The sequence below is a fragment of the Strix aluco genome, chromosome Z (genome assembly GCF_031877795.1).
Source record: "Strix aluco isolate bStrAlu1 chromosome Z, bStrAlu1.hap1, whole genome shotgun sequence".
NCBI lineage: Eukaryota > Metazoa > Chordata > Aves > Strigiformes > Strigidae > Strix > Strix aluco.
This window is the reverse complement of record NC_133971.1, coordinates 46,929,211-46,957,154: the sequence shown is the minus strand read 5'-3', so window position 1 is coordinate 46,957,154 and position 27,944 is coordinate 46,929,211. Positions and strand designations below refer to the sequence as shown.

General features: G+C 37.9%; 1 protein-coding gene across 1 annotated transcript in view; it reads left to right on the top strand.

Moving 5' to 3' along the window:
• Positions 1-4,562, top strand: part of PRDM6 (PR/SET domain 6) — a 72,986-nt gene extending 68,424 nt beyond the window's left edge. The window contains exon 7 of the mRNA XM_074813353.1: positions 4,448-4,562. Coding sequence (XP_074669454.1) covers positions 4,448-4,562 — 115 coding nt within the window. The remainder of the gene's footprint in view (positions 1-4,447) is intronic.
• The last annotated feature ends 23,382 nt before the right edge of the window (positions 4,563-27,944 follow it).

Sequence of the window (27,944 nt, the reverse complement as noted above, 5' to 3'; positions counted from 1 at the left end):
AGTAAGGCAGTTGTGTTTGTAAGTGGTACTTGGACAGATTACAGTGTGCATGGATTAAACAGACAATGTCAAACACTAAGTGTATGTCTGTATGCATATTATTTTCAGAAGGTGGTTTTAAAAATGGTGAACATACATTGACAGTATTCTAAAATGTCTCAAATTAATTGTTATGTAAGAGGAAATCTGTGATTGGTTATAAAGCTTTTTCTGTGAGGACACTTTCTGTGTAGGTCCTAGGTAACTTTGGATGTATGGTGGAAGACTTTTCTATTTGCTTTTCATTACAGATAGCAATGCTAAGTGAGGTTATCTGTAGCCAAAGCTTTAGCTACATTGCTTGGACTGCAGGTCCAGTTAGAAGGGATTTCTTTTCATGTCATCACAAGCTATCAAGTCAGCCTCACCACTGTAAAGTTTTTGTGTATTCTTATCTTACTGAAGTCTCCACTATGGCTGCTAGTCTGGGAACAGCTCTTAAGTGACTTAAAAGGTAGGAGAAAAAGGAGAATTATTGGCCATTTCCTTTTTCTTAAATCCTTCCCCCTCTAGTCTCTTCCATTTCAGCAAAATTAAAGAATAGTTAAAGGACTTGCCTGCAGAATCAGGGTTACACAAACATCTAATATTCAGGAGTCAACCAAAAAGAGTTAGAGGAAAGATTTTTTCAGATTGGGATAACCCAGGTGTTTTTCATTGTTTCTTATTGAAATGCAAAACTGTGGATCATTCATTTCAGGTTGAATATAGATGCACTTGCAGTGATATACCAGCTTTGTCCTCTTTTTGTTTTTTGTGTTGTTGTTTGTTTAGTTATTTTTTTAACTCAAATGTGTTTAAAAATTAGTGTTAAATGTAGAAATCTTAAAATGTTTCTTTTGAAAATATCACATGAAGATATTTATGAACATATTTTTTCCTAAAACAGACCCTCAGCATTTTCTTCACCCAAAGCCTTTCACAGAGGTTGACATAAACTTGGGAATTAAACCAACCCTGTCTATAATGCTCAATGTCAATGTTTTGAAAGCACTGTGAAGCAAACAAGAAGATCAAGTGACAATGAAGGCTATCTAACCAAACTCAGAAAACCTAGTAACTTAGAAATATCCAAAACCCATTGAAGTTCATGTTATTTGTGAATTTAAGAACTGTTTTGTTTACCACCCCCACCCAAGTAAATCACATAGGGAAACCTCGTTGTAGAATGAAGTCTTGTGTTTGATGAGGTGGAAAGTTGGAGTAGAAGATGGCTCCTTACAATTAAAATGAAATACACACACTGTAAAAAAAGATAATATGGACTTAGTTTTCACTGACGGCATCTAATTGTGTGAGGATTTTTAAACTGCTTCTTTGGATCTACATTGTAGCAGGGGTGGCTTAAATTACTCTTAAATGCCATCAGATGGTTTAAATGGAAGTTAAATGGCCTCTCAGTTAATAGGTATCATTACTGCCAATACTTACATATACACTTGAGCCTTAACCAAAAATTTGGAGTATGTCTAATAGCCGGACTTGAGCTCAGCCCCATGGCTACTTTGTGAGTGGTCGCATGAGAGGTGGACTCTTTCTTTTCTGAGTGTTTTGGCTACTATTCAGCCTTCCAACACAACATTAAGCATGTGTGACTTGTAGTATAGAAACATGCACACAAAAGCATGCACACGCATGCTCACCAGTCTCATAGACAAAGGTCATTGCAGTGGTTATTCTCCTACAACAGGCTGGGAAAGGATGGTTGATAGAGGAAAAGAGAACATCATAATTCAAAAGAAAAAAGTATTCCTGCTTTTCCTCCCATTCCTACCTAGCATGAGATAGTTATGCTGACTGCTGTGACACTATATCTTCACTTTCCTACCAGTTTGTACCTGGCAACAACTTCTCCAGACCAGATTGAAAAAAGGAGTCAGGGACCTCATACATCTTCATGTTTGTAAGCCAGGTACTTATACATCCAAAACTGTAGTCCTGAAGACACCATCCACACCCTTTGCAAGTGTCTAGAAAATACTAGGCACCTTGGGTACTATCTGAAAGTTACCTGGACACATGAGAAAGCCAGGTCAATTAGGTGCCTTGCTTTATTCTGACTTTTGCCCAAGGGCTGTGTAGTGCAGACAGCACAGCCCAACCAGCAGCAACATTTGGCACCTACATTCCTCCTGTCCAAAGGGTAGATGAAAGGGTAGATGCTTGTAGCAAGAGATTTACTCTTTTCTGGTCTCTCTTTAGCATCCTTCTTTTCTGTATCTGTTTGAAAGTGTCCCAGAACAGCCTGTAGCTGGGAAGTTAAAGCACTCTCATGGCAGAAGCTTGTGGAAAAAGGATGGGAACTTGCATTTTAAAGAAATGCAGTCAGCCTTGTTCTGTGCTTTCAAGAGCAATGCAAGGTGCTGAGTGAATGTGGTGCCCAGCTCTAGTCTCCCAGGCAAGCTTCAGAAAGGGTGAGGAGGTCTGCCACAGCTTCATGGCTAGTGGTTTTAATGTGTAACTCTGTCTTTTGATCACCTTATAGTCTTTGTCTGATTCACATATGGCTCCTAGGCATCTTGATAGAGTATTTTTCATCTATTTGGCCAGGCACTTAGCAGTCAGTTGTTGCCACACCTGATTTTGTAGGTTATTTTGCAACTATACCACTTAGAGCTTCGTTAGGCAAGGATCCAAGCCTCCTATTATTCAGCAAGCAAAGCACTTGTCTTTGTAGACATCAAAATAGCAAAACTATCAAGTTCAAGTAGAAGGCAATATCTCATACAGACTAAGTTAACCCCCCAGCCTTAAAATTGATTCTAATGCCTATGTGATAGATATATATATATATGTATATAAAAATAATACAATATTTTGCAAGTTTGTCAGGCAATGAAAGGTAGTATATTTTGACACACTAATCCAGTAACTAATCAGTTTTCTAATAAACAATCAGCAGTACACTAATGTGTCATCAGCACTTCAGGAGCTCTGGAGAGTGGATGATCTGCACGTAGACGTTAATGAATACCCCAAAAATCATTAAGTAATCAATACTTCTGAGTTATTTTCATTGAGCTGATAGGTCTGATACATTAAAGCTGACATTTTACATTTGTCAAGATCACGGTGCAGTTTTTAACAGTGGAACAGGCTGCTAAAAATATTCTGTGAAAGACAATCAAAGAAACACAACTTAAAAGTGTTGACATTTTAGATTGGTACAGTAGCTTGGATGAATGACTCTGTAATGTCTGTGCTGTATGTTTCCAAAGCAGAACTTTCTTACTAAAAATTACTAATGTGAAGAACATTACACAATCATGCATATGTGTAAATATCTTTTTTTTTTTTTTGTAAGCAGCTAGATCAATGACAGTTCACCTTCTATCACTCACATCAGTAAAGAGATAAAGATGAATATGAATTAGCTGAGCCCTTTGTTTTCCTCACTTCTCCTTTGAAGGCGAAGAATTCATTGTAGTGATGCTTTTATGATAATATTCTTTGAAGATAAAACATCACACAGCACCATTAAATCAAAGGTGGCTTTTGGAGCGAGCGCCATACAAGAAGAATCTGCTGCGTCCGTATTTGCGACTCATCAAACACCCCTATCTAGTGTTCAGAATGCAGATTAAAAGGGCAATATTTGGGAGATTAAATGCAATGGGTTCTCTTTCAGAGCAGGGACAGGGGATTCATTCCAAGCTAGCAAACCCCTCATCCTATTCCCTCCTAAATTCAATGGCTTTGTTCATTTGTTCACACATGATTTTTGTTGCAGATTATGGTTTGCTAAAGAGAGGACAGGGTAGAAAGAGAGGACATAAGAGACATTGAAGCAGACACTGGTGGCTGTTATGAGTTCTTGCTCATCCCACAGATTTCTCAAGTAGTGTGAATGTTTTCAGACAATTAAGTAACCACTATCTCTATGTGCCTATTTAAAATGAACCCCACTGCATAGTCAGATTAGATAAACAAAGAGTTTTCTCTTGTTCTAGCACTGAATGATTATTGCTTTGTGATTTCTCTTCCTCCTATATGCAATTGTAGATTTTATATTAGCACAAGGTGAAATTCTATTTGTCATCAATTTCTCCTAGGGGTTACAGAGCAGAAAACTGCAAACAAGCTGCTTCTTTGATGGCTCACTCCTAAAAATCTCTTTTTGTTCTTTATCTATTTGAACTGACAGTGATCAGAGCTACAGCAGGACAGGCCTCTCTGGAGAAATCACCTTCCCCCTGTCTATTGACAGATTCCTCTGTTCTGAATCAGACAGGCCTTGTCCCATCATAGGCATCAAGGCCTTGGAAGTAGCCACCAATTAAACCTCTTGAGCCAGTAAAATCTGAAGCCACTTTTGAGTGTCTGTTCTGATTAGGCAGGATGAGACAAAGCCCATCACCCCCCACCAGAGCAGCTCCCTGGTCTCAATTTTCTCTCTTGCCTTCACCAGGTGCGAGAGGTGTGAGAGGAGCTTCACACAAGCCACCCAGCTGAGTCGACACCAGAGGATGCCCAATGAGTGCAAGCCAATAACAGAGAGCACAGAATCAATTGAAGTGGATTAACTGATTGACTGGTTGGAATTAAACTGCAAGGAAAGTCATGATTAAATGTCACGGACACTTAAGCAAAACCAAAGATTTCCTCTGAGCAACTTTCAATCAGTCCCAGAAAACCAAAAGCAGTAATAAAATAAGTAAGATGTTAAGAGATATTGATCCTGGCGTGAAAGTGAGACCAGGAAAGAGATTATTTATTTATGACTAGGGATGAGTCTTATTTCAATTGACAAGTTACTTGGGACTGTTAACATTTCAGGTCCTGCCGTGTATTGCTTTAATTCTAAAAGCCTTTATAATTGTTATTTAATGCCAAAGTGAGGAATCTCAAGGGTTCTTCTGCCCATAGTTACGACTGAGAATGCACATGGACTTGTTTATTGTTGCACCTTTTTTTGTAGCATGACTCAAAGGACCCAGATGTAATCCGTATGTTTGGCTGGGCTGGGCTAAGTTGATCTTGACATGGCTATAATAGAGATCGCTTGTGGGATGGGAAGTGATCAAGAGCTATATCTGGGTCAGTGTCAGCCTCCTCAGACCAAAGGCCATTTCATTTCCATAGTCTCATGCCTCACACTGTGTGCACTTTTTCATGCAAGTAGTTTCATTCAACAGCATTGTGTTGGCATAGATATTCTGGGGGGGGAAAAAAAAAAAAAGGAAAAAAAAGGAATGTTGTATATCTGCAAATATACATTATATTAAGAAGCCAGTAGGAAAACTATGTTAAACTAATAGAGCTCTCAAATTCAGTCTAATAGCTATGAAAGACAGAGGCAGTAGAAAGTATTTTAAACATTTAAGATTTCAGTCTACGTGTAAATCGTATTATGAGGAGCAAAAAAACAATGTGATGTTTTCTGTTTGGGTGATCGATTTAATGGCTTGTTGATTTCTAGAAAAACATCAGAAATTCAAGCTGTAGTCCACTGATATTTTTACTCTGTCGACTTGGATCAAATTGAAAATGTTACTGTATTAGATGAAACTTTCAGCATACTTGGGCTAAGCTTCAAAACAACAGCTAAATCTGAACTCAGATACTTTGTAAATGACTTGGAGGCTTCATAGTATTCACTTCATGGAAAATTGCTGGGTACAGTTGTGAATGAAAGGAAGCCAAAATATTCCTGATGTTGATGTGAAAATCTCAGATGTCATTACATTGGTTCAATTTAATAATTTATGTATTGGCTTTTTTCAAGCTTTTATCCTTGATGTATTCTTATTTCATGATTTTGTCTAATCAAAGAATGGTTTTCACTTTTAGAGACCAGCAGTGTTTGTTTATATATTGATTGTCTCAATGCTAGAACTGTAGTTTGATAAAAATGTATTTAAAAAAAAAACAAAAAAAAAAAGAAGCAAAACCTAAACAATTCTGAGGTCATGCTATATCATAAGGTAAAACTGCAAAATAAATTTGTGGAGATTATGGGGATTAAAACAGATTCATTCAGTTTTGCACCAAAACTGAAGTGCTGGTGGCTCATAAGGGCTCAGTTGATTATATTAAATATTTTAAAAACATTTATGGGGATGATTTTAAATATGTAGAGAATTAAGTATCCAGTTCTGTAAAGGGCTAGACAGAATCAGCTACAAATTTACTAACAGGTACAGACCATTTATGAACTCTGCAAAGAGCTCAAGCAGAAAAAGAACATGCAGTAAAATTCAAATACATTTAAAATGAATTTAAAAGCTAAGACATCCTTACTTCAGGATGTTTGTTTATTATATTGCAGAAACTATACTGCAGGATCTGGAGTTTCCAAAGCTTTGCAGGGAATTACTTCAGGAATTACTGTATTTGTGTTTGGCCATTAAAAATGTAAAACATTGTGGAAAAAAGATTTTTTTTTAAAATCATTGTTCTAGCAAGTACCAGATTATCTCATAAAGAGGCTTTGGCCCTGTGAGTTTTTCAGCTCTGTTTCTCAGTGCAGAGATATGGGGAGTGAGCAATTCTGTTGTCACTTGTCTGATATTATCCTCTAAACGATGAGAGATTCTTAGCTACTATATAAATGTGCTTGTTTATTTGTTTGTTTAGTTGTTTTTTAGGTTCAAAGAATCATGGGAAGCTAGGTGGGAAGAATTGTAACTTAAAGGTGACTATTTCAACATTGTTTTGTTCCTAGCAAGGCTAATCAAACAGAAAAAAACCAAAATTTGATTCTAAACTTTTCAGGCCCTCTTGCCTGGTTGTTCACATCTTCCTTTATTTGAGACTTAATGTAAAGTGACATCCTGGTGGGACACCAGCTTTTAGTTAACATTTGAACAGCAGCTGCAGATCATTTCTGCAAGTAGGTAGATATTCTCACAGAAAAAAAAAAAAAAAGAAAAAGCAGAAATTTATAAATAGAGTAAGTGGGAAAAAGAGATATGTCGTGCTCTGATAAGCAAATGTGAGCTATCTGGTAGACCACTGACTTGTGCTGTTGTATTACCTAACTGTGTTCTCCTGTTCAGGGATGTGGTTAGTGGTAGTGCAGAGCACTCAGCCTCTTGCAGAAAGGGATTTATATTTGAATCCTATAATGTTAATAGCACATGAGTATGTCCTTACAGATACTGCAAGTTCCCTGCTGAATATAGATAGGCTTACTCATATGTGTTTAACTAAACATGTGTCTAAATATTCTACTAAATAGTGTGAAGTAAAAATCAATTATTTAAAGATTTTACTGGATTTTTTAAAAAATGCACGAGTAGGGTTTCTGCAGAACTTACTTTTTTTCTTTCTTGTGTAAATCACTATGTTGTGCCAGATGCCTAAGCACAGTTTCAGTTATTGTATTATTTTATACATGGCACTTTCACAACAGATTTGGCAGCATACAAAATCAGTTCTGTGAAAACCCATGGTTTTATAGTGGGTTGTTCTGAGTACAACATTTGGCATTCTGTTACAATATAGCAAATGTAAAACTAACACGGACAAGCTAAAATACATCCTAGGACTAAACAGAATCTAGTTCCTGTCTGCACTTCCCAAATGCTGAGTGAGTTTCTGTTCATGTATCTACAGAACAACCATACATTTAGGTCTATTATAAATACAGTATGTGTTTGCACACAGTAAACTGAAGCAGTAAGTGTAGTACAAATATCTTTAAATGTAGTGATTGTGTGCCTGCCATTTCAGAATTTCTGAAGCACTTGGCATCTCTGTTTTGTAGTCTGGTAAATAAATGCAAGTGTGGTTTTTTTTATTTTTTTGTCCAACCCTGAACACGTTGGAAGTCGTATTTAAAAATTGTGCCTGGTTCTGATTTTTTTTTTTTTTAGTGTGGAATTAAATTTTATAAATTCATAAAGTTATTTCTTTCAGAAAGACATTAGGTCCTTTATGAACCTGTAGTTATAGATCCCAAATATGATCTTTTTTAGTACAATTTGATTGTCTTCCCATGAAAGAAAGCTGAGTTGGGAACAATGTAATAATTACAGCATATTACGTACTAGAAACTTACAAGCAATGATGTGTATATCTTTTATTTTGGTAACATCATCTCTCATTTTAATTACTCTTTATTATTTGTATGGTGCCATTACGATATGTGATGCTGTCTTATAGCTGACAAAATGATGTGATTTCAGATTAATAAATAGATGAAAGTCCAAAAGTAAGTCCTCATTGCTTTTGAGAGTCATCAATTGCTATGATTTTTTAAAAAAAATTACAATTAGAGAACCCTTCTGTTCCATCCAAGTCATTTCTGTGGATACAATTCCAGAAAATAAAATATTCTGGGACTGCATGAAGTCTTTTTTTTAATATTTTGTGTAGATTTTAGAAGTTTTGACATCATCGAACCAATACAAAAAAGTGCATAAATCCACCCAATAGATGTAGACTATGCTGAAGGGGTCCTCTGTTGTAATAAAACCAATAATGACACTGTAATTAGAAAGGTAAACAGCTTGCTTGCATTTTTTTAAACTTCATAAAATTACATCTTTTTTACTGCAAAGGACCAATTAAGTCATGCATGTAGCTGTATTCTTGTGATGTCAACTGTAAAGATTACATTCTGTTTAAATGAAAATAACAGGCACACATTTAAAAAGAAGATGAAGAAATGTAAATATATTTGATTAATAAAACATTTCTATTACCATATACTAAGCCTTTGTTTTATGTTAAGATTATGTATGGAATTTTGTGACTGCTATGCAGATTACCAAATATGCTTAAATATGCGTGCATTGAAGATAGCCTCAGATAATCACAATGTCTTGCTGTGGACTTCATTATGAACTTCCAAAAGGGGTTTGCAGCTCGAGTGTTGCAAACTGATTTACAGTGAGAAGAAAGTGAGATCAACTTCAATTCTCTTGGTGACTGGGTCTCAATAGTCCTATTGATGTAATGCTAAGGGCACAGTGCAGTCGTGTGCTCAAGCAATTTCTCAACCATATATTGGAATTTGTTTTTATAGATTTATGATGCAAATCATGCCATATTGTAACCAGGTTTTTCTATTCTGCTTACTAGAGTGCAGGTTTTTTTTATAGTTGACAGCCCGAGTCTTGTTTACCTGAATCCTGATTTACAGGGATCACCATCTAGTGGACTAAGACAGAATTTCAAAACTCCAGTTGTGATGTCTGAGCTCATTTTTTAAAAATCATTCTAAAACCAAAGCTAAAAGCACTAACCATGCTCCACTGCAAGGGACCTTCAGTGCCTTTTTTAACATTATTTCACTGCCATTGTACGTGTTAAAGAGCAACAATTAGTTCACTAAGTCACCCCTTGTTCCACTTGAAAAAATACCACTTGAGTATGAGAAAAATATGTCAGTTTCTGTCATTTTTCATGTTATATGACCTTTTACATAAGCACCAGAACCACCACGGTAGAATAATTGTGCAAAACTACTGTACTTGAGAAAATACTCAGGTAAATTGGCCAGCAGACTGCCTGCTGGTTTGCAAGTAGCAGGGATAGTCAATCATTCAAGGCAAGGTTCTATACATCCAAGGAAAATTCTTTATAACAAGAAATTGTATTGAGTCACACTGTATGAGATTATATCACCAAACTCACATAATCTGTCATGAGTTAATGAGACACAAATGTCTAAAGGAGGTAGTGGGTGGAGAAGTCTTTTGGCTGATGGCCCAATCTATGATATAAAAGAGTCCTGGGGTTCATCTTCTTGCAACTCTTTGGGTGTATGATTTAGAAGGGGTGAGGCTCAGGTCTGCTAATATTTTTCTTTTAATTAATCCACTCAACTTTTTTAGATGGGTTGAGGACTAAGAGTTTGCTGCCTCCTTACATTTATCCCTCTATGTGTTCACTGAGATCTGGGGAAGAATCAATCCAGTATTAAAGTACAAGAGACCAGCAGAGCAAGACAATATCAATTTTATTGTTTGGTTGTTGGGGTTTTTTAATCCAAATAAAGTGGACACTTGCTCCCAAACAAATATATAGAGATTAAGAGTGTCCAAGTCAATGCACACACTACTTAGGTAGCTTCCTTGGCACCACTGAGCATTTGCCAGTTAAAACAAGTCCAGTGACTTCTTAACACCACAAACTCAAACTATACTTGAACTGATGACACACAGACGTTGGAGCTGCACTCTAAACTCCAAGTATCAAATGTTGATTCTCCCAGCCTCAGAATCACATTTCCTACTTGCTAAAGGACAGTCAGCAAAACATTTTGGCAACAAACTTGGTCAATCTCATCTTCCATGGTTGCAGGGGATTTGATAGCCTTTTGGACTAGACTGATAATGCAGGGTGCTTAACATACCCAGTTGTCTGGTGAAATAGAAATACACACCAAGCAATGTACTACAATAATTAGGTACCTAAGAATAAGTTCTGTACAAGCCAGTGCATTGGATGAGGGTTTTGTCTTTCTCCTCAGTACTTCCTGGTGGCCATCCTGAGGTAGATCCCTGACCAGCTAGTCAAGAGATAGCTTCTTTGCTCTATATCTGCATAGGCATAAAACCAACTAAGAAGACCATAGATAGCTGGACACAGCCACAGGTGGTTTCCCATCCACATAAGTAAGGCCATCAATAAACTAACCTAGATATATAAACATGACTGGAATTAGTCAATAAACTAGCCTAGATATCCAGACATGACTGGAATTAGTCCACAAGGACATGGGGAGGGAAAAGGAACATATAGTCTATCTTAAAATGGATCAAAATCTTTGCATTGAACTCAGTAGGTCTCGCCTTTGAAGACTGCATTGACAAACCTTACATTTTCTTTTTTGTTTTTAATTTTTATTTTTATTACAGATAACATAACTTGAGAGACACCCACAGTCTTGGAAAGCCATATTAGTGAATCCTAGGCCATCGTTTGTAGCCATAGCTGGATCATTCTAGCTTTCTCCCAAATGTCTTCTCCACCAACCACAGCAGATGAGTCTTACCAGTACTTCCGCATGGATTTAAACTTGCTCCACTCTTTAGTCTTCTCCCCCTCCCATCTTGGCTCTAATCATTACCATCTATCATATCTTTATTTTTTGCTTCCCCTTTGACTTTACTGCATTCAATCATTCTCCTCATCTCTAGAGTTTCTCCAAATAAGCTTGCAAATGACTAAGGAAATAAATTGCATTTGTTTATCTTGGCACAAGAAGTTTCAGAAATACATTTTTTTTTCTATAATCTCAGCATCAATAGAAAGAATCAAACTGTAATAGTTATGCAGAGCCTTCAACCTGGAATTTTTTTTTTTAGGGAGCCAAGATCATTTTGGTCTACAGCACACACACTACTAGTGATCAAATACTCTTCTGGAAGCTATTTAGCTTTTATTTTTTTTCATTAACCTTTTATCACATCAATTGTGTTCTGGTTTTTTTTCCATGGTATAAAAGGTAATTAGAAGGCCAGTAAACTAAAATATTCATATAGAAAATACTTTATATGAAGTAAAAAACCAGCACAATTAAATGCATGCACTGAGCTATACTTGAGTCTGTATGTTTGTCTGAGTCTTTCTGCACTTTTTTTTTTTCTTTAAAACATAAAAAGCCAATTTCTTCTGCTTACACATAAGATCTTCAAGAATGGGGATAATATATTGCTGTAATACTGGACCATATTTCTGTGCAATGAAATGCTGCAGTAGTGTCTGATCAGTCAGTGATAAGAACACCATGTAACTCCCATCGCAGGTTTTGAAATTGCTTATGTGATGAAGATATATGTTCCATGAATAGGGAGGCAGATACAACTGAAAACAGCATCTGATTCATTACCATTGGGTTGTTTAACTTGTTTTTATTTAATGAGCTAATGATAGAAAGGAGTCTGAACTGTTCTTTAATGGAAGGTAAGCAATCTGGGAAGTTTAAACTCTGAAGAAAGTTTAGAAGTATATTGTATCTGCTTTCCATTTTACTAGTTTTTCTTTGCTCTGTGCTAATAGTAGAACTCCTAGTGAGAGATCTTCCAAGTACACATTTTCAATAAAGATTGTTCAGATTGCTTTTCATTTTTCTCTCCCAGAATTTACTCTCTAGAAAAGTAGAGGGCTTGTTTGAAGGAAAAAAAAAGATATTTATCTTCCATAAATTTTTGGAAAAAAAAATTTTTAAAATATGTCGATAAAATGGACAGCTTTGTACATTATTCCTCTTCTTCAAGAGCTCTTTTTCATCCAAAAAGTATTTTGAGAGATGCTTCCTGTCTAGGTCTAATTACCAGAGCAAAAAATTATGAACATTTTCATACCACAAATCATGGCTCTCCATATAGTCTAATGGTTGGTTCTTCTGTGTAGTCTTAGCAACATTGTTGGTTTTTAAATTATTATTTTACTTTTTATTGTGGCTGCAAAACTCATCTCTTTCAGTTATGCATGTTCATATGGTCTTAATTCACCACAAGTCAAGTCATAATGAAGGTACTTCACTGTGCAGTTTATCATATGTATTAACAAGACATACTGTAGAGTGCGGAAGAATTTTAAGCCATTTGTAGCCTTTCTCTTCCCTCTCATCTTCCAGTACCTTTCTGGTTTAGGATTTTCCTGTGTTGAATAAGGTTGCTGGCTAGCTCCCTTTCTGTCAGCAGCCTAAGCACAAGGGCTCTATGCGCACAAAATCCTGGCAGACTCATGGCTACTTCAGTATGCTTCTAGAGTGTCTTCAGATGTAAAATTTCCTGGATATGCTGCCATCCCAATAAAGGACAGCATGGCTTCCTTTCTAGTGTAGTAGTTAATTAACTAAAACAAAGTTAAACAAACCCATGGTAGAGACCCAGATGTTGGTTTTGGTTTTATCTGCCTAATTCTTCCTTTCTGCTCTGATGTTTACCATCATCAAAACCACACATTTCAGAAATTGCAGAACAAAAAGGGAATCTGCATCTGCAATTGTTTACATACGGCTAATCTTCACTTCTTTGTGCTATAATTTGGCTTGTATCCCTCTCACCTTTGAATGTGTCATTAACAGGACAGGTAAAATCGCAAGAACCAATACAAATTACCAAGTTGAATTAGGATAAAAACCTTAACAAAATAGCATTCCAAATATATGTTAATATAGTAAAGGCATTAAAAATTATCATTAATTTATGTTAAGGCAAAGCAGAGGTGTCACTATACCAGAAATTTTTTTAATCCTTGAAGCTTTTACATGTGTAGGAAATTAATTGTCTGTCAAAGTACCTTGGAGTGATGGCTTCATTTTTTTTTTTTTTTTGGGTGGGGGCTGTTTTTCACAACCTAGTCAACCTACTTAGTGAGGCTGAGATGAGGCAATCTATCCCCAAATCTGTCACAACCATAGCTGTAGTCATTTAAAATAACCAATCCAATCATCCAGCTCTTGATTGTTTGATGTTCTTTCTGGCTTTACACTTTTGATTAAGAGGCTCAGCAAAGAGGTGAAGTTGCAGAATAGCAAAGGGTTCCTTGACCTAAAGAACTTGAAGTCAGCAGGTCACTTATAGTGACTGTGATTTATTGAACAATAAACACACCCTCACCAAACACTTTTCTTTCCTCACTGGCCTATTTTTGTAAGCATCATGTTCTTGTTCAGAGGATACGTGCAGAGAACTTTCAGAAAGGTTATTCAATCCTGATATCAAATAAAATGTATCTGTGATTCTGCCTAACCATAATCATGTATTTTAATAAACTGACTCTCAGAAATGGGATAAACTAATGATAACAATCCATGCTACTGAAGATTTTTAGCGTACTCTACTAAAACAAAGAAAAACACTAGATCTCATTTTATTAAAAAATAAAAATTCAGCTATGAGTCTTTCCTGGAGAAAATCACATGAAATTTTGGTCAGACAGTAAAGAGAATTTTTCTTGCATAAGATTTTGTTACTGAGGTCTTGTGCATAGTAGAAGAACAAGAGGTTGTAACAAGGAAGAATAAGCATGCCTTTACAGGCTAATTTTTTTTTTTTTCAGTGGGGGCATAAAAAAGAAAATAAATGAAAAAAAAAAAGCAACAAGAAAAAAAAATCCTGATTGAATGGAAAGAAATGTTTTCACTACTTTCATTCTTGGAGATGTAGTATGATTTATAATGATTTTAAGAAATGGCTTTGAAGCACAAGTAAATTAATCACACTTTACTAAAGATCTAGGCCAGATTTAAGCAATCAAAACCTATGATGATTTTTATACTATTTTTGTCTAACACATTTTTCTTAATAAGTGTCTCCTGTAGCATACAGTCTTGTTGATTTACATAACTCACGGATGACAAGTACAAGCTCTCTTCCCTATGTATGTACAGGTACACACTCAAGCATTCATTCTCTCTCCCTCCCTAATCTTTATTAAGTCTTTCTTCTTCAAAAGATACAAACTTTTCATAAGTGAAATGAAAATGGAAATGGAAGGGAAGAGGGTCATAAAGTTGAGTGTTCATATAAACAATAAGGAAACTTTCTACCAGGAAATCTTACTGTCTAACAAGTTTCACAAACAGAATATGTATATATCACACATAATTTTTTCATTAAAATTACTTTTCAGATAAGTGTTTCATTTGTCTCTGGGTTCAACATACTGCATTTTGCCTTGCACTAAATCAAGGTAATCTTCCACATGACAGATCATCTGGCTGCTGTTCCTGCACACAGTACTACTTGGGACTTTTTGACAGTCTCTACCCTAAGTTTAAAATTAAATATTTTGTAAAGAAATGAAAAATAAGCTTCTTCTAACCAAAACCTTTCCAAGGGAGACAGATGACTTCTATTCTACTCTGAGAGGTTCCATTGAGCCCATGCTGCCTTGGAGAGGTTGATTGCACCCTCACTGCTCTGCTGCCCTGCTCCAAGGTCTCTGTGTAAGTCTCAATAAGTTCTGATCCCTAACGGGATGCAGAGCTGGCTAGATTCCTCCCTAAACATGAAACTTGCAAAGCAATTAAAACCACAGAAAGAGAAAACCCACATACTGCATTCCATCCCAAACTTAACCACATTTAAAATTGACTTGTATATTCAGATAAACAAATAATGCCTTTAAATGCCAGTCATCTAACAAAGACAATCGTGTTTTCCGCGAGAAACAACAAGGTTTGGAAGATCAACCTTCCTATTTATTTGTTTGTTTGCAACAGTGTTTTAAATGAATGCAGCTTGATGCAGAAAGCTGGTAAGCCAGGGGCTGGCTCCACATTTCATTCAGCGGCTGTTTGTTTTCTGTGCCCACCCATGTCATTACAGATCTACAGTGTCTGAGTGGAAACGTATCCACCACCAGTTCTGGGACCACTTGTGTGACATATTTTATGCTCGTAATGCTCTTCCATAGCACCCCTGTGTTTCCAAATGCTTAATGCTGCTGGGAGTAAATGATTTCTTTCCACTACGGCTCAAAGTGCCAGAAGGCAGGAGAAATTTAAACACAACTAAGATCAACATTGTGAGTTTACTTGGCCTCCACATCTAGCAACATAGTCATAAATTTCTTAGGCTTCTTATTTGAGAATTTAAAAGGCCCTATAGATTTGGCAAGTTTTCTGTAACAATGCTTCTTCTATATGACTTATAAATGTTAGAAATCCCAGGAGCTGCACTTTGCATTGTATTTGATCAGAGGGTCATTGTGTGACCAAGCACTTTCCCATTCAGGTGCCGTTTCATTGTTGACTGCTGCAGTGGTGGCAACACCAAAATAAGGAAAGCAGCAAGGAATGGTTTCACTTCAGTTCCAGTCTGCTTCTTTCAGATATTGTTCCTGCTTAGTGAAAATAGTCTCTTTACTTAAACATCAGATCTTTTTGACCTTGGAGTTAGTTACTTTCACTTGTTGCCCCTGCTGGGTACACACATCTATGAGCCTTATGACTGACTTTGCAATACTTAAAAACCCAGTATCCTGTTAGAACAGGGACACTGTCATTGACAGGAGGCAATTGGGCATCATTTCTGGTAGGGTTTCTGGATGGGATGAGAATTATGAAAGAATCATGTCACATTCATGCTGGCAAGTCCCAACTCCAGCAGTCAGTGTTGTATCTGTGTCAGTGCAGCGCTCAGTCATCCAAACACTGACTTCACAGTCACCAGACTGCAAATCAATGTAATCTGTATTGCTGCACATCATATAACTAATGATGTTGTTCTGTGGTGTCTGTGGTAACAGGCAGCCTTTGGATGGCCGACAAATAACACTGGTTTAATTCTATCAAAGAACCCTTTATTATAGTAAGTCCATGCAAGCTCCTTTACCCCCAGTTGGATTTTTTTCCTCTTTGAAAAACATACTGTGGTTGAAGTTAGTGAAGCGTTTTTCCCAAGTTGTGTATTATGCAATATGGAAAGTATTTCTCAAAGGATCCACTATTGTTTGCTGTGAGTGACTTATCCCCCTAAGGAAAGATAATGCCAGGCATTCGGTCAGTATAAAGAGTGCTTCAGCAGTACTGTCAATAAATATGACAGTAATGATTCCTTTCTCCCCTCCACAGAAGACAAAGGGGAAACATGTTCTAAATATAGGTCAACCTTATTATTGCTACTATTAGTAGTTTATAACTGCCTTAGATAATGCTATCTCAATTTCTGCTGGTGTACTCCTTTAAGGAGTGCAATCCGACAATTACTGAACCAGCATCATGTTGTTACCTAAGAGATAGAGAAGTTTAAAAAAAACCCTAAAATCCCTGATATCTCTCCTTCCCTCAGTCTCCTGTGCATTTACTGAGGTGCAAGAGAACTCTGAGCCATACAGATATTTTTTGTGGTTACATCCCCAGACTTCTGGAGGCCTATGTGCAATGAAAAGGTTCAAACAACAGATATGGAAAAGCACAAAGATTGTTCAACAGCATGCATTAATTTCTTTCACCCCAATGGCATTGACTTCACTCTCAGCTTCATGAGTCACCATTTATGATCCCGGTAATTTACTGCAATGAGCATGAGATATACCACAAAATCAATGAAAACGAAGGCAAATTCAGAACTAAGATCAGGGCCTGTAAGTCACTAATGTTCAAAAATGATGGAGTGAGAATTATTACATGGATTCCTATCAGCCTCAACTGTCCATGGTATAACTTGCCTGAGTGCAGCATGCACAGACTCTTTATTGTACAGGGCTCAAGCTGCAGTCTCTGCTGAACCACCTGGCCTCCTTAGCACTTAAAGATGAACTGCAAATCAATTATGAAAATAGAGTTTAGTCCATATTTATGGGCTGAATGTCCCTGCTCTCCAGGCTCTAGGGGACATTCAGAACAGAAATACATTTCAGCTGCTCCTTTAAATAATTTGTTTTTCTCTGTGAAATCCCCTTGATAATTTTTGGTTCCCTGTAGATATTTCTAAATACATCATCCTGTGGTACTGCAAATACAACGAATCACAGGGTAATGCTAGTGGCACTTAAATGTTTTATATCCATGAAAAGTATGTTCAGGAAATGCACTTTCACTGTAGAAAGGAAGGCACACCACCCTCCATACTGGATGCTCCTACTTGTCATTCCATGAGTGTAGTCTGGAAAGACATTTGGGCCTTATTCACTGTTTATATTTCTTTTTCAGGTAGACTTTACAACATTAAGAAGCTACTTTTCATGAAAACCACACACTAGAAGTGTTTGCTGTTCTATTAGAATTAACTGGAGATCAAAATAGACAATTCTTGGATGTGTCATTAGAAATGGAAAACCACCAGCTATAAGGCCAAATATTAGTATAGCTGCATCCCAACAGTGTTATTTGTCCTTGCCAGGAAAGCTGTTCTCAAATAACCACACTCTCTAATAAAATTATGAAGGCTCATATTCACTAAGGAAGACATAAGCAAAGGAATTAATTAAGAAGATACAGTTCACATTTTTGTAGCATTTCACTGTTTCTTTTGCTTATTCTTATTTGCTTCCTGAACTGTGCAAAACACATTCAGACACCATCTGCCATGTGAAAGACTGTGTCAGTCACTCTCTCATTTTCCTAATCCCAAGGTTCAGCTGGGGATCTGCTCACAAAACAAAACATGGCAGCAAGGAGAGGAAGGAGATCTGATGATGGTGTGAATCTGATGCAAGAGAAGTGCTTGTTTCAGAAAGGGAGAAGGAATAAATAAGAAACAGATTAAGAAATAGAAATGGAAAAAGTTTGGACACCACCACTGAAAAGTGTAGGCAGTGGACTGGAAGAAAGCTCTTCCATATGTGGGAAGAGTGAGAAAAGTGTACTGTTAGGGAAATTCTTTTAAAGCTAAGGTGATGGAAGAAAATAGTTTAAAAGCCAGTTCAAAGCCTTCATTAATTTACTAGAGTCTAAAATAATCCTGTGTCAGCAATAGGTGCCCTGCATGTCATATGCCACAGTTTTAGTCCCATTCTTCATCTGCATCAGGGATGTGGAGGTGGAAAACCTACAGAAGAGGGATGAAGAAGGGAAAAAGGGGCTATAAGAGCCTGGACCACATTATACTTCAGGGTCAGATGGGTTACTGCTGCAGACACCTGACCTGGGAGCTGCGTAGTGTTACCAGCTTCCTCAGGTTAGGCTGAGGCTTATCACTGAAATGGTCTTATTTTTTCCCCTACAATGCCAGAGGATGAAAGATATTGAGAACTACTAATTCCAAATGTAAAGTAACATAAAACCACTACTTAAGTTAATAAGCAAATGCTTTTCTTTTTAATCATTTGGATGCCAGCTCTATTACAGAAGCTAACTGGATCTTTAAATTTGTCGTAGTTTAAATAAGAAAAGAGAAGATAGGGAAAAAACTGAAAAGCAAGTCCAGAGTCAAAGAGTTATTGCGGGTCATGGAACAGAAGGATCTTTTGTCACCCATTAGTTTTCCCTTGCAGGCCCTCTTTTACGAAAAAAGCAATTCCTACGGACTTCATTGAGTTTTTGTACATTCCCAGAGTTATGCAGCTGTGCTCATTTGTCAGTAACACAACAGTTCCTCACTCAGGTCCTTTAGTCCTCCTTATTGAAAGTTATGTACATGTTTCACAAAATCATCTGAATAACCCCAACAGCAACATTAGATTGGTTCATAAAGCTTCAGGACTCTGAGGGATGCTTGGATTTATATTCTGTGCCCTAACTGTAAGATCTCTATCCAATAATTCGAGATTATTAGAAGATTTTCATAACGGAAAACATGCTTTTGGCAAAACCACAATGAACTGTATCCTTTTGCCTTAATTCAAGGTTACTTTTCATATAAATTTGTTTGTTACAGAAACCAAGAAAAAACTAGAGAAAAATACTTTTTGAATATTCTCTTCCAAGTTTTGAGTAAAGAAAGATAAAAGGGAGTGGAAACAAATTATAATCAATATGTTTCATTTTGTACTGCAGAAAGGAAAATTACTCTGCTAAGAGACTATGCGTGACCTTAAGCAATACCAGATGTGGTACAGAGAGAAGTATTAACTACTACTCACAGTTTAGAGTTTCTTTCAAGGCAGCTAAGAACAGGTAAATTTGATGGGTAAAAGCGTTATGCCGGAACAAATCAGTTAATGAAGCAGAGTCAGACCTGTTAAAAAACAACTGCAACACAGAGCTCATGCAATTTCTAAAACATGTTATCCTTTGGAATGACGATTCTGAACAAGAGAAATATAGATGTTATTTTTCTCAGTTTTTCTAAGTTTTGACCTAGCAAAAGGGAAGTTTAATATAATTCTCTGAGGACATGACAGTGGTTGCATAAATCACTCCCCTCTTCAGGCCCAATCAGACCAAGGGTGTGCTGTTTGGTAATCCACACATTTGCCAGGCAGGATCTGGAGGACTGAGCCATTAAACTACACACAGTAGAGAACAACAGGGAGAAAGCACCCGCTGCAACCTGGGTCCCTAATGGATTTCTGCCGCCTGCAATCCCCCTTTCTGGGCAGGCACTGTGGGAGCCTACCTGAAATGGTGCTGCATTCCTGTGGTGTTCAAGTGATATAGAAGCAAAATGCTATCTGAACTGCCGTTGCCATGTTATTGTTATAGCTTTGTTTTAAAGACTGTTTACATGTGTCTGTATATTTTGATGATCTGGGAAGTGCTACTGCAGTGCAAATACTAAATTACAGCCTCTATTGCATTGCATTATTTACATGTCATGCAGTAGTCTTCGATTCTCACCTCAGATAGAAATCAGCTCAGATGGTGGTTAGCAGCTCCTTCTGTCTGAAACACAGGCTATCATAAAAATAAAAAGCCAAGAAACCTGCTCTTGTGCCTGGGTATATAGAGAGGTGCTGGAGAGCTGTCTAAATTCTAGTGTGTTTCATCTAGACAAAATAAAACCTCAACAACAACCAAAAAAACCCAAATCAACCTCTTTGTTTAAACGGCAGATTTCTCTGGACAAACTTTCCCCTTTTCACTAGTTCTAGATTATGTTATGAATACTACAAAAACAGACTCCAGGGAACAATCCTTCACAGACAGGCAGACAGGCTAAATGAGGTAAGGCTTTTGCCAGCTGTAATTTTTCTGATCTGTGATCTGTGCAGTATATTCTAAAAAGCCAAAAATATCCACATACTCTCAGAGGATAGGTCAGACCTAGCTGGAAGGCCAAGAAAACTCCACAAATTTCAACTTCAGAGCTGGCCAAGATAACGGAGCTGAAGCTTATTGGAGTTCCAGCTCTCACATTCAGTTTCTTCAAAGCTCCTCTCTGCAGCTAGCTCATCTTTCCTCCTGTCCCATCCTTTGTGAGCCACTACAGAGTCTTTTTTTAAAAAAACACCGAGCTCAGCAAAGCCTCTAACAGCTGCTGGGCATGGGAAGTGGTATGAAACTGCATGGTAATGCAAAAATTAGAGTAACTAACTCAAACATGGCTAGAGAATAGCTTTTAAAACCAGTTGTATGACTTCCATAGGACAGCAGTCAGTGAACACGTCTGCTCCAGTCCCAGGGCTTGACTCAACCTTAGTGGAAGTATGGACTCCAAGAGTTACACCAAGGGTGCACTTGGCTGTACATGCAAAGCCTTTTAGAGGCTCCTCTCATATTTCCTCTGCAATTTAAAAAATGCACCCTAGTTCATTTTAATACTGTTGCAGTAGGTCAGCAGCCCAGCAAAACACATGGAATCCCACTAAATGTAATGAATTGGAGTCATCATTTCCTACATATATATTTGTGACAGGCCTGTATTTGTGTGGTCCTGCTCATAGTCAGGGTAAAGTACTAAATAATTCCTGTGTATTCACATAACTTCACTGCCGCCAGAACTTGTTTACCCATTGACCACTCCCAGTGAGTTACGTAGACTGCATTTCTTTCAAAAGGTTCATTTTCTGTCTTCTACCTCACACATACATTTGAGAAGTGATTATTTTGAATCATGCTACTAAAGCTGTTATTATTATCTATTTCTCTGTGGTTTTATTTAAAGAAAAATAGAGATCTTTATATAGGAAATCATATCTAAATGGTATTCAAGATATTCAGCCTGAATCCTGCGGTACTCATTCAATCTTTATCCTGGCACAGCTCTTACTGAGGTCAATGGGCATTTAGCCTGAATAAAGACTAAAAACTGTGAGACGAGGCCCACTAGTACTAGAGATGAACAAATTAGTTTGGATAGACTAGCAATGAAAGAAAATCTGTGCTCGAAACCTACACTGAGCTGAAGCCAGTCCTTCATGTTTAGCTGTTGGTATACCTTTTGTGAATATTCATATTTACATTCACAGCTTGGGTCCCTCCTTCCTGGCCTTAAGCATATGTGAAATCCTACAGTCATTCTTTCTTCCTGCCATGGTGGCTGTGTCACAGGGGAAGGCTTCCTCCCTACAGGAGCTCAGCTCAGCAGACAGGCAATTCTGGGACATGGTCAAGGCAGCTCTCACTGCAGGACTTGGGGCTGGTCTTCTGCCTCAGAAAATGTTGTTTTTAAAAAAAAAAAAAATAATTAAAGAGCCCCCAAAAACCAAACCATCTGGATTTCTGCTAAACCGTGATTGAAGTACACATCTCTTCCCATTGCTGTTTCTGCTTTTCTTTTGCTCCTCTCATCTGCTCACACACAGCTCTGCCATGCCCCAAGAGATGCCACCTCCAAGGTGTTCTCCAGAGGTCTGTCCATGCCTCTGCAGCTTGGTACCTAGGGCAGAAAATTTGCTTTCTTCTGGGTCGGGATGAGGGAGGGAGCTCTTCACCCTGCAGCCAGGGCATAGGAGAGCTGTGGTGAAGCATCGCCAGTCTGTGCCAATGTGAGGGTGCTGGGAGACTTTTCTGGCTAAAGCAGCACCGGCATGCTGCTTTGCCCTTCATGATTGTCTTTTGTGTATTCAAGAGGACATGTCTCTACCCACACATGTTTATTCTAACTTTGAAATGGAGGGTTGAACCCTGAAACCTGCATTCACATGAATACTCACCTTTGTGTCCAGGAGTAGAGGTGAGACTGCAATGTGCTTCTGCTGACAGCAGGACCATCCATGACAGCAAGAATTATGCACAAAACCTAGAAAGTTCAGGTGAAATCTTGTTGCGAGAAGTCTAGCTGTATTTAGTGACCAAAAATGTTTAGACAGATCATAGAAAAAGCATCAGACCTTTGATTATTTAGAAAAATGGTATCCACTATGGCCTGACTTTTGCATTTTTCCTAAATGTTGAAGTACTCTGTCTGTGTGCTCTACAGGTAAGAAAAAGACTTCCTCAGCTAATTTTCATGCTCTCCTGGTAGAGCAAAAGGACAGCAGATCATTTATATAATTTCTAGTCAGAAAACTTCGTTTAAAAGTCTGATTTTGTGGTTGAGTGACTGAATAACATTCATTAATAATTTTTAAGGTATTGGAGACAAGTACCATAAATTTGATTTTCAGATATTATGGATCTTTGGTGATAAAATTTAAAAACAAATAATAAAGCATTTCCTCCAGATTATTTAAACTGCAAAGGCAAATGTACCTGTTATATATTAACACTGTCAGCCACCTAGGCATTACAGTGGATTTTTAATGTGTTTCATCAAAACACTTAAAGGCACTTTTTAGAATATATGACCCACTAAATAAAAAAACATAGGACGTAATCTTCAAGGCACACTGATTAATGCAAAATTGACTTGAACAAATGCAGCTTATGGCCATAGTCCAGGAAGCTCTCTTGGTGCTAAAGAATTTCATACAATAGTTTTCCATTTTCAAAATCACATCAATTTTTACTTACAACGTTTTGAAAACAGGTACAGCAACTTTCAATCAACTGCCCAGCAATAATTTAAAATCCCTTACATTAAATTGTAGAAGTTTGAGTCATGGGAAGAAGACACTGCTGTAGAGAGTTGATTTCCTGACTGTCATCACCCCCAGAGCTGTCAGTTGCTGTGCAGTATTGCCTGTGCGGAGATGGAGTGGGCCAAATTATTCATTGCAAATAAGTTATGTGATGAATTTGTCTCTTTTTTTTTTTTTTTTTTTTCTGTTCGTGGACCAATACTGATTTCTCCAGATATCTTCTTGACAGATAATTCCAAAATATTTATGTGAGCAAAACTCAGAGTACCATTTGTGCATGAAATACCCGTGTGTCAACGAATGCTAAATGAGTATATAACAGTAATCAAATCATATGAGCTACTCGCTGCCTTACCTATGCAACACCACATTGAGGAAAATATCTGTAATTATTTTCTGTAATTATTTCCCGTATTAATCTTTGAATGTCTGCATTTAGTAGCAGACACCTGACCACCAGGTATAGCACAAGCAGATACAAACACTGTCTTTCTACCTACAACAAAGATTTAAATTGCAAAGAGCTTAGCCACCATAGAAACATTGGGAAAATATAGATAAATTTTTCCTGAGTAATGCCTCCATGTAATAAGACAGTCACACTGCATGCATCCTGTGGTTGGTCCTGGGGCTTTAGCCTCAGCAGTGAAGTCACCAGCACTTCTGCAGGCTGCAGCGTGAGGCAAGGTGGGTCTCAGCCAGGAGTGGCAATTGGCTTCTGGTTTCCACTTGGGAAGGAAAAATTAATTGAAACAGGAAATTTGCGCACCTGCTCTGTGTGTTGCCTGGAGCCTGACAGAAACACCTTGTGATGACATCGGTGCAAGTGTTTCACAGAAAGGATGTTTCTCTTCTTGCAGAGACAGCAAGAAGATCATTCAGTGTATGCACTACTTATGATGCTCTTTCCAGAGGCTTTGACAATGTTAGAGGAGTTTGAAGTGTAATTTTTCTCCCCACCCAATCTCTTGTTCTTCCTCTCCTTTGGAGGAAACAAAGTCCTGATGAAGACATCCTTCTCAGAGCTTCTAAGAGGTCACGGCTGCCTGGTGACCTGCTGGTGGAAACCAGAGATAGGCAACATGGAGGTGTTATTTGAGGCACCTCACCCATAAGTGGATCAAAAAGTATTAAAGCTCTCATGAAAGTGTTCACCACATACAAAGAAAAGAAAAACAGGAAATGAAAAGAGGAGCAGAGAGAATAAAAGTTCAGAAAAAGTTTTGAGGGTTCCAGCATCAATATTCTTTTTATAAGAAAAAAAGGTTTGAGTCATTTTTCATGAAAAGAAAAGCCTGTTTTATTGACTGATGAAAGCTTTATGATAGCTCTATGATCTGGTCTATAATTTCTAAATTGTTCCTGAACTTCTCCCTCTGGAGAGTCTCTGATGGCAGCCTGGGAATCTTGCAGCCTCAGAGTCTAACAATGTCACAGTCACAGCCAAGTCTCTGAAACAGGGATCAGGGGTAAAAGCACAGCTGTGTCTTGCTCATTTAACCTGTGCTGAACACACAGCCTAGGAAAAGATATGGGCAGCAGAACGCTCTGCAGAGCCTTTGCCAAACAGGAATTATCTTCCACTCTTGGTAAGTGGAATCGCTGCAAGGCGGATGTAGAGTTTGGTCTTCCAGCAGTCTGTTTCCCAGGCAAAGAAACAGACTCATGTTTCCCATGTAAGGAAAGACGGTCACAGTAGAGACAGGGCAGTTGAACCCCTCTAAGGTGAGGTTTTCAATATGGCTTAGAAATGGCTAACTTTCCATCATCAAAGCAACATATATGCAGTTGGGGCTAATCAGAGCCATTATCTTGTGAAATGCAGGCTGTGGCTATTTAAGCAATTTCAAGAATGAAACTGGCTACTTTAAAACCGATGGAAGAACATCATATGCAAGCAGCGTGTATGCTGGAAGTGTAGCAGCCTACGGGGTTCCTATGTCTGAGGACAAGGAAAGCTTTAAAACCTAAACTTTAAGTCTATAATGAAAGACCTGCCCTCACTGGGTCAGGACTTTAAAAGACATGCAGTAAAGATATTTTCTACCTCACAGTGATTCACAGGTGCCTCTGGGGACCACTGCAATAAACTGGAAGAACAATCTTGCACAGACCAAGTAGTGGGTGGGAACCAAGGGTCATCCCATCAAAACTCTATTCTCAGCTGTGCTGGCTCACAAGAAGCTGAACGCTGGAGTTCATGCAAGATCTACAAAGCTCCTCTTTGCACAAAATGTGTGTTTTAGGTCTCCCCACCACTGTGATATACGAACAGTTCCAAAGACATGACACGGAGCCTCCAATGTGGCTTCAGCAAAATGTATAAGGGGCAAGAGAAGATAGAGATGATACATTTTCTTGCATTTTCCAGTAATAAGTCTCGGGTCTATGGGAAACCACTAGGAAGTTTTTGTGCACACATGGTGTGAGAATGAATGCATCTTTCTTCATAATGAAAAGTTATTGCTTTTTGTTGTTGGCACAGTGGTAGTTAGATGTGGTCTTCCAGTTTAGCCAGTGCTGTATACTTTTTTCCTGGTGATTTCTGAGTTTTTCTGGGCTTTGCACTTGTGAAAAACTGGTAATGTTATGCATATTCTGGCCATTATTTTATACAGAGACCTTAATGAGTGCATGCAACAGGACAACTATGGCAGAGGACCTCTGTGGGCTGTTGCCAGCTTAAACACCATGCGATCCAGCCCAAACAAAGTTGTTCTGTAGCATCTTGAACTATATGATGCATTTAGAGAAAAAAGACACATTTCATTTCAGAAAGGAGTTTACAAAGGATGTGAGATTTCTGGGAGCCCTTTGGGGCCCCTGGGGCATGGCTGGTGCCAGGGGGCTGAAGCACACTCCAGCACAGATAAGGACAGAAAATTTCAGGGTAATGGGGTGTTTGGCCCCGAGGATGTAACCACTGAGGGATACTACTTCTCTTGTTCATCTCCACTGAGCAGGACAGCAGTGGGCTTGTGCTGCAGAAAAAGGTCAGGGCTGCCTTTCTGCCTCCCTGTTGTGCATGCACAGCACCAGCCTCTTCACACTGTTTTTGGCTGCTCTGAGCTCAGTGAAGGGAACAGTCTTCAGCTAGTCAAGGGATTCATTTTTTCCCAAGGCTTTTATTACCTTTCACCCTATAAAGTAGTTTTCATTTTCATGTAGGACTGTAGGCATGGATTTAAGACTCTTTTGGAGCGGCTTGATAAGTGCACAGGATGGTTCTTATGCTCAAGATAGCAGTCTTGAAACTCTCTCCAAACTTGGCTTGGGTTGCTGCTGAGACACCTTTATGTACATTATTTCAATGGGGAAAAATGAGCTGAAAGTAGCTAAACTTGTATAATGTTTTTCTTTCCTTCCCCTGCCCCCATTCCCTCCAAACTTTACATTCTTTTGCGTTGTTCAAGTTCCCCAGTGCTTTATATGAGGATTCAGAAGTCTGGTTCTCTGGAAACAATTGTTATGTCAGCTGACATTAACACAGCAAGCACTTTAACTATTTTTCCAACATATCCATCAAGTGCAATGGCCAAAACATTAATTCTCATTATGCTTCAACAAAGTTTCTCATTTTCCTCTAATTCTGTCACCAGACTGCCTCCATGCAAGACTGCTTTACAAATATATCAAGTCATTTAACTAAAAGAACTTTGGGAAGCTTTATTTTTAGTGACTTTGTGCCTATAAATTTGTGAATGTTCTAGGCCATTTATGACACAAATTTAAGCCCCTCCTGTCCTAAATTAACAAAAACCATGTATGCTTTAAATCAGCCAAAAAATGTAAAATTATATATTGCTCTTACTAGCTTGGAAACTAGGCATAACCCTCTAGGATCATCAGAAAATACACAGAAAGAAATAGAGATGAACTTTCTTGCTGCCTACATGCATAGGGTTGTGTGATCTATACCTAAAGATTCATCAGCCTGTTTCAGAAGTCTCAATTCTGAATTTTTCCTCATTGAACAAAGGAAGACATTGTTCAAGGACATTGAACAGGACATTGTTCAAGAAAGTACAGAGGAAAAATAGATGGAGTGTTAATTTTTTTTTGGTCATTATTAAACAGTCACAGATATGTGCCATTTAATACTGAAGATGGGCGAGTCTAGTGTTTGAGAGCTCTGATGTTCAGAGCACTGACAGTGTTGTAACTGGGCTGATTTAAGGCTATAATGCATATGAAAACCTATCCACTAGTGAATAATGAATGTCCACTATAAGATATCACAGTTTCACAGTGGGCAGAAGCTAAAAAATTAATACCAATAATATCTCAGATATTGTTATAACAATTGATAAATGTTCCCATTTTAGAACTATAAGGCAGTAAACATATTAAGCAGAGTCTGCTTACTTTTTAAATGAAGCATAGAGCCCCATCTGACTCACCAAACTGCATTTTTACCTTTAAATATCACCCAAAAAATTTATATAAGAAACATAGTTGAAGGAAGTAAGATGCTGGTCATGCCCCTAGAGAGAAGAATCATGTCAGATTAACTCCCATGTCCTTTCTGGGTGCACTGAAGATTTATAAAATAAATTCCCACCAATATTAACAGAGGTTAGTACAGGTGATCAACCTTGTAAACCAAGAATAGAATAGACCCTATAATGTATAATATTTCGAGGTATTTATCA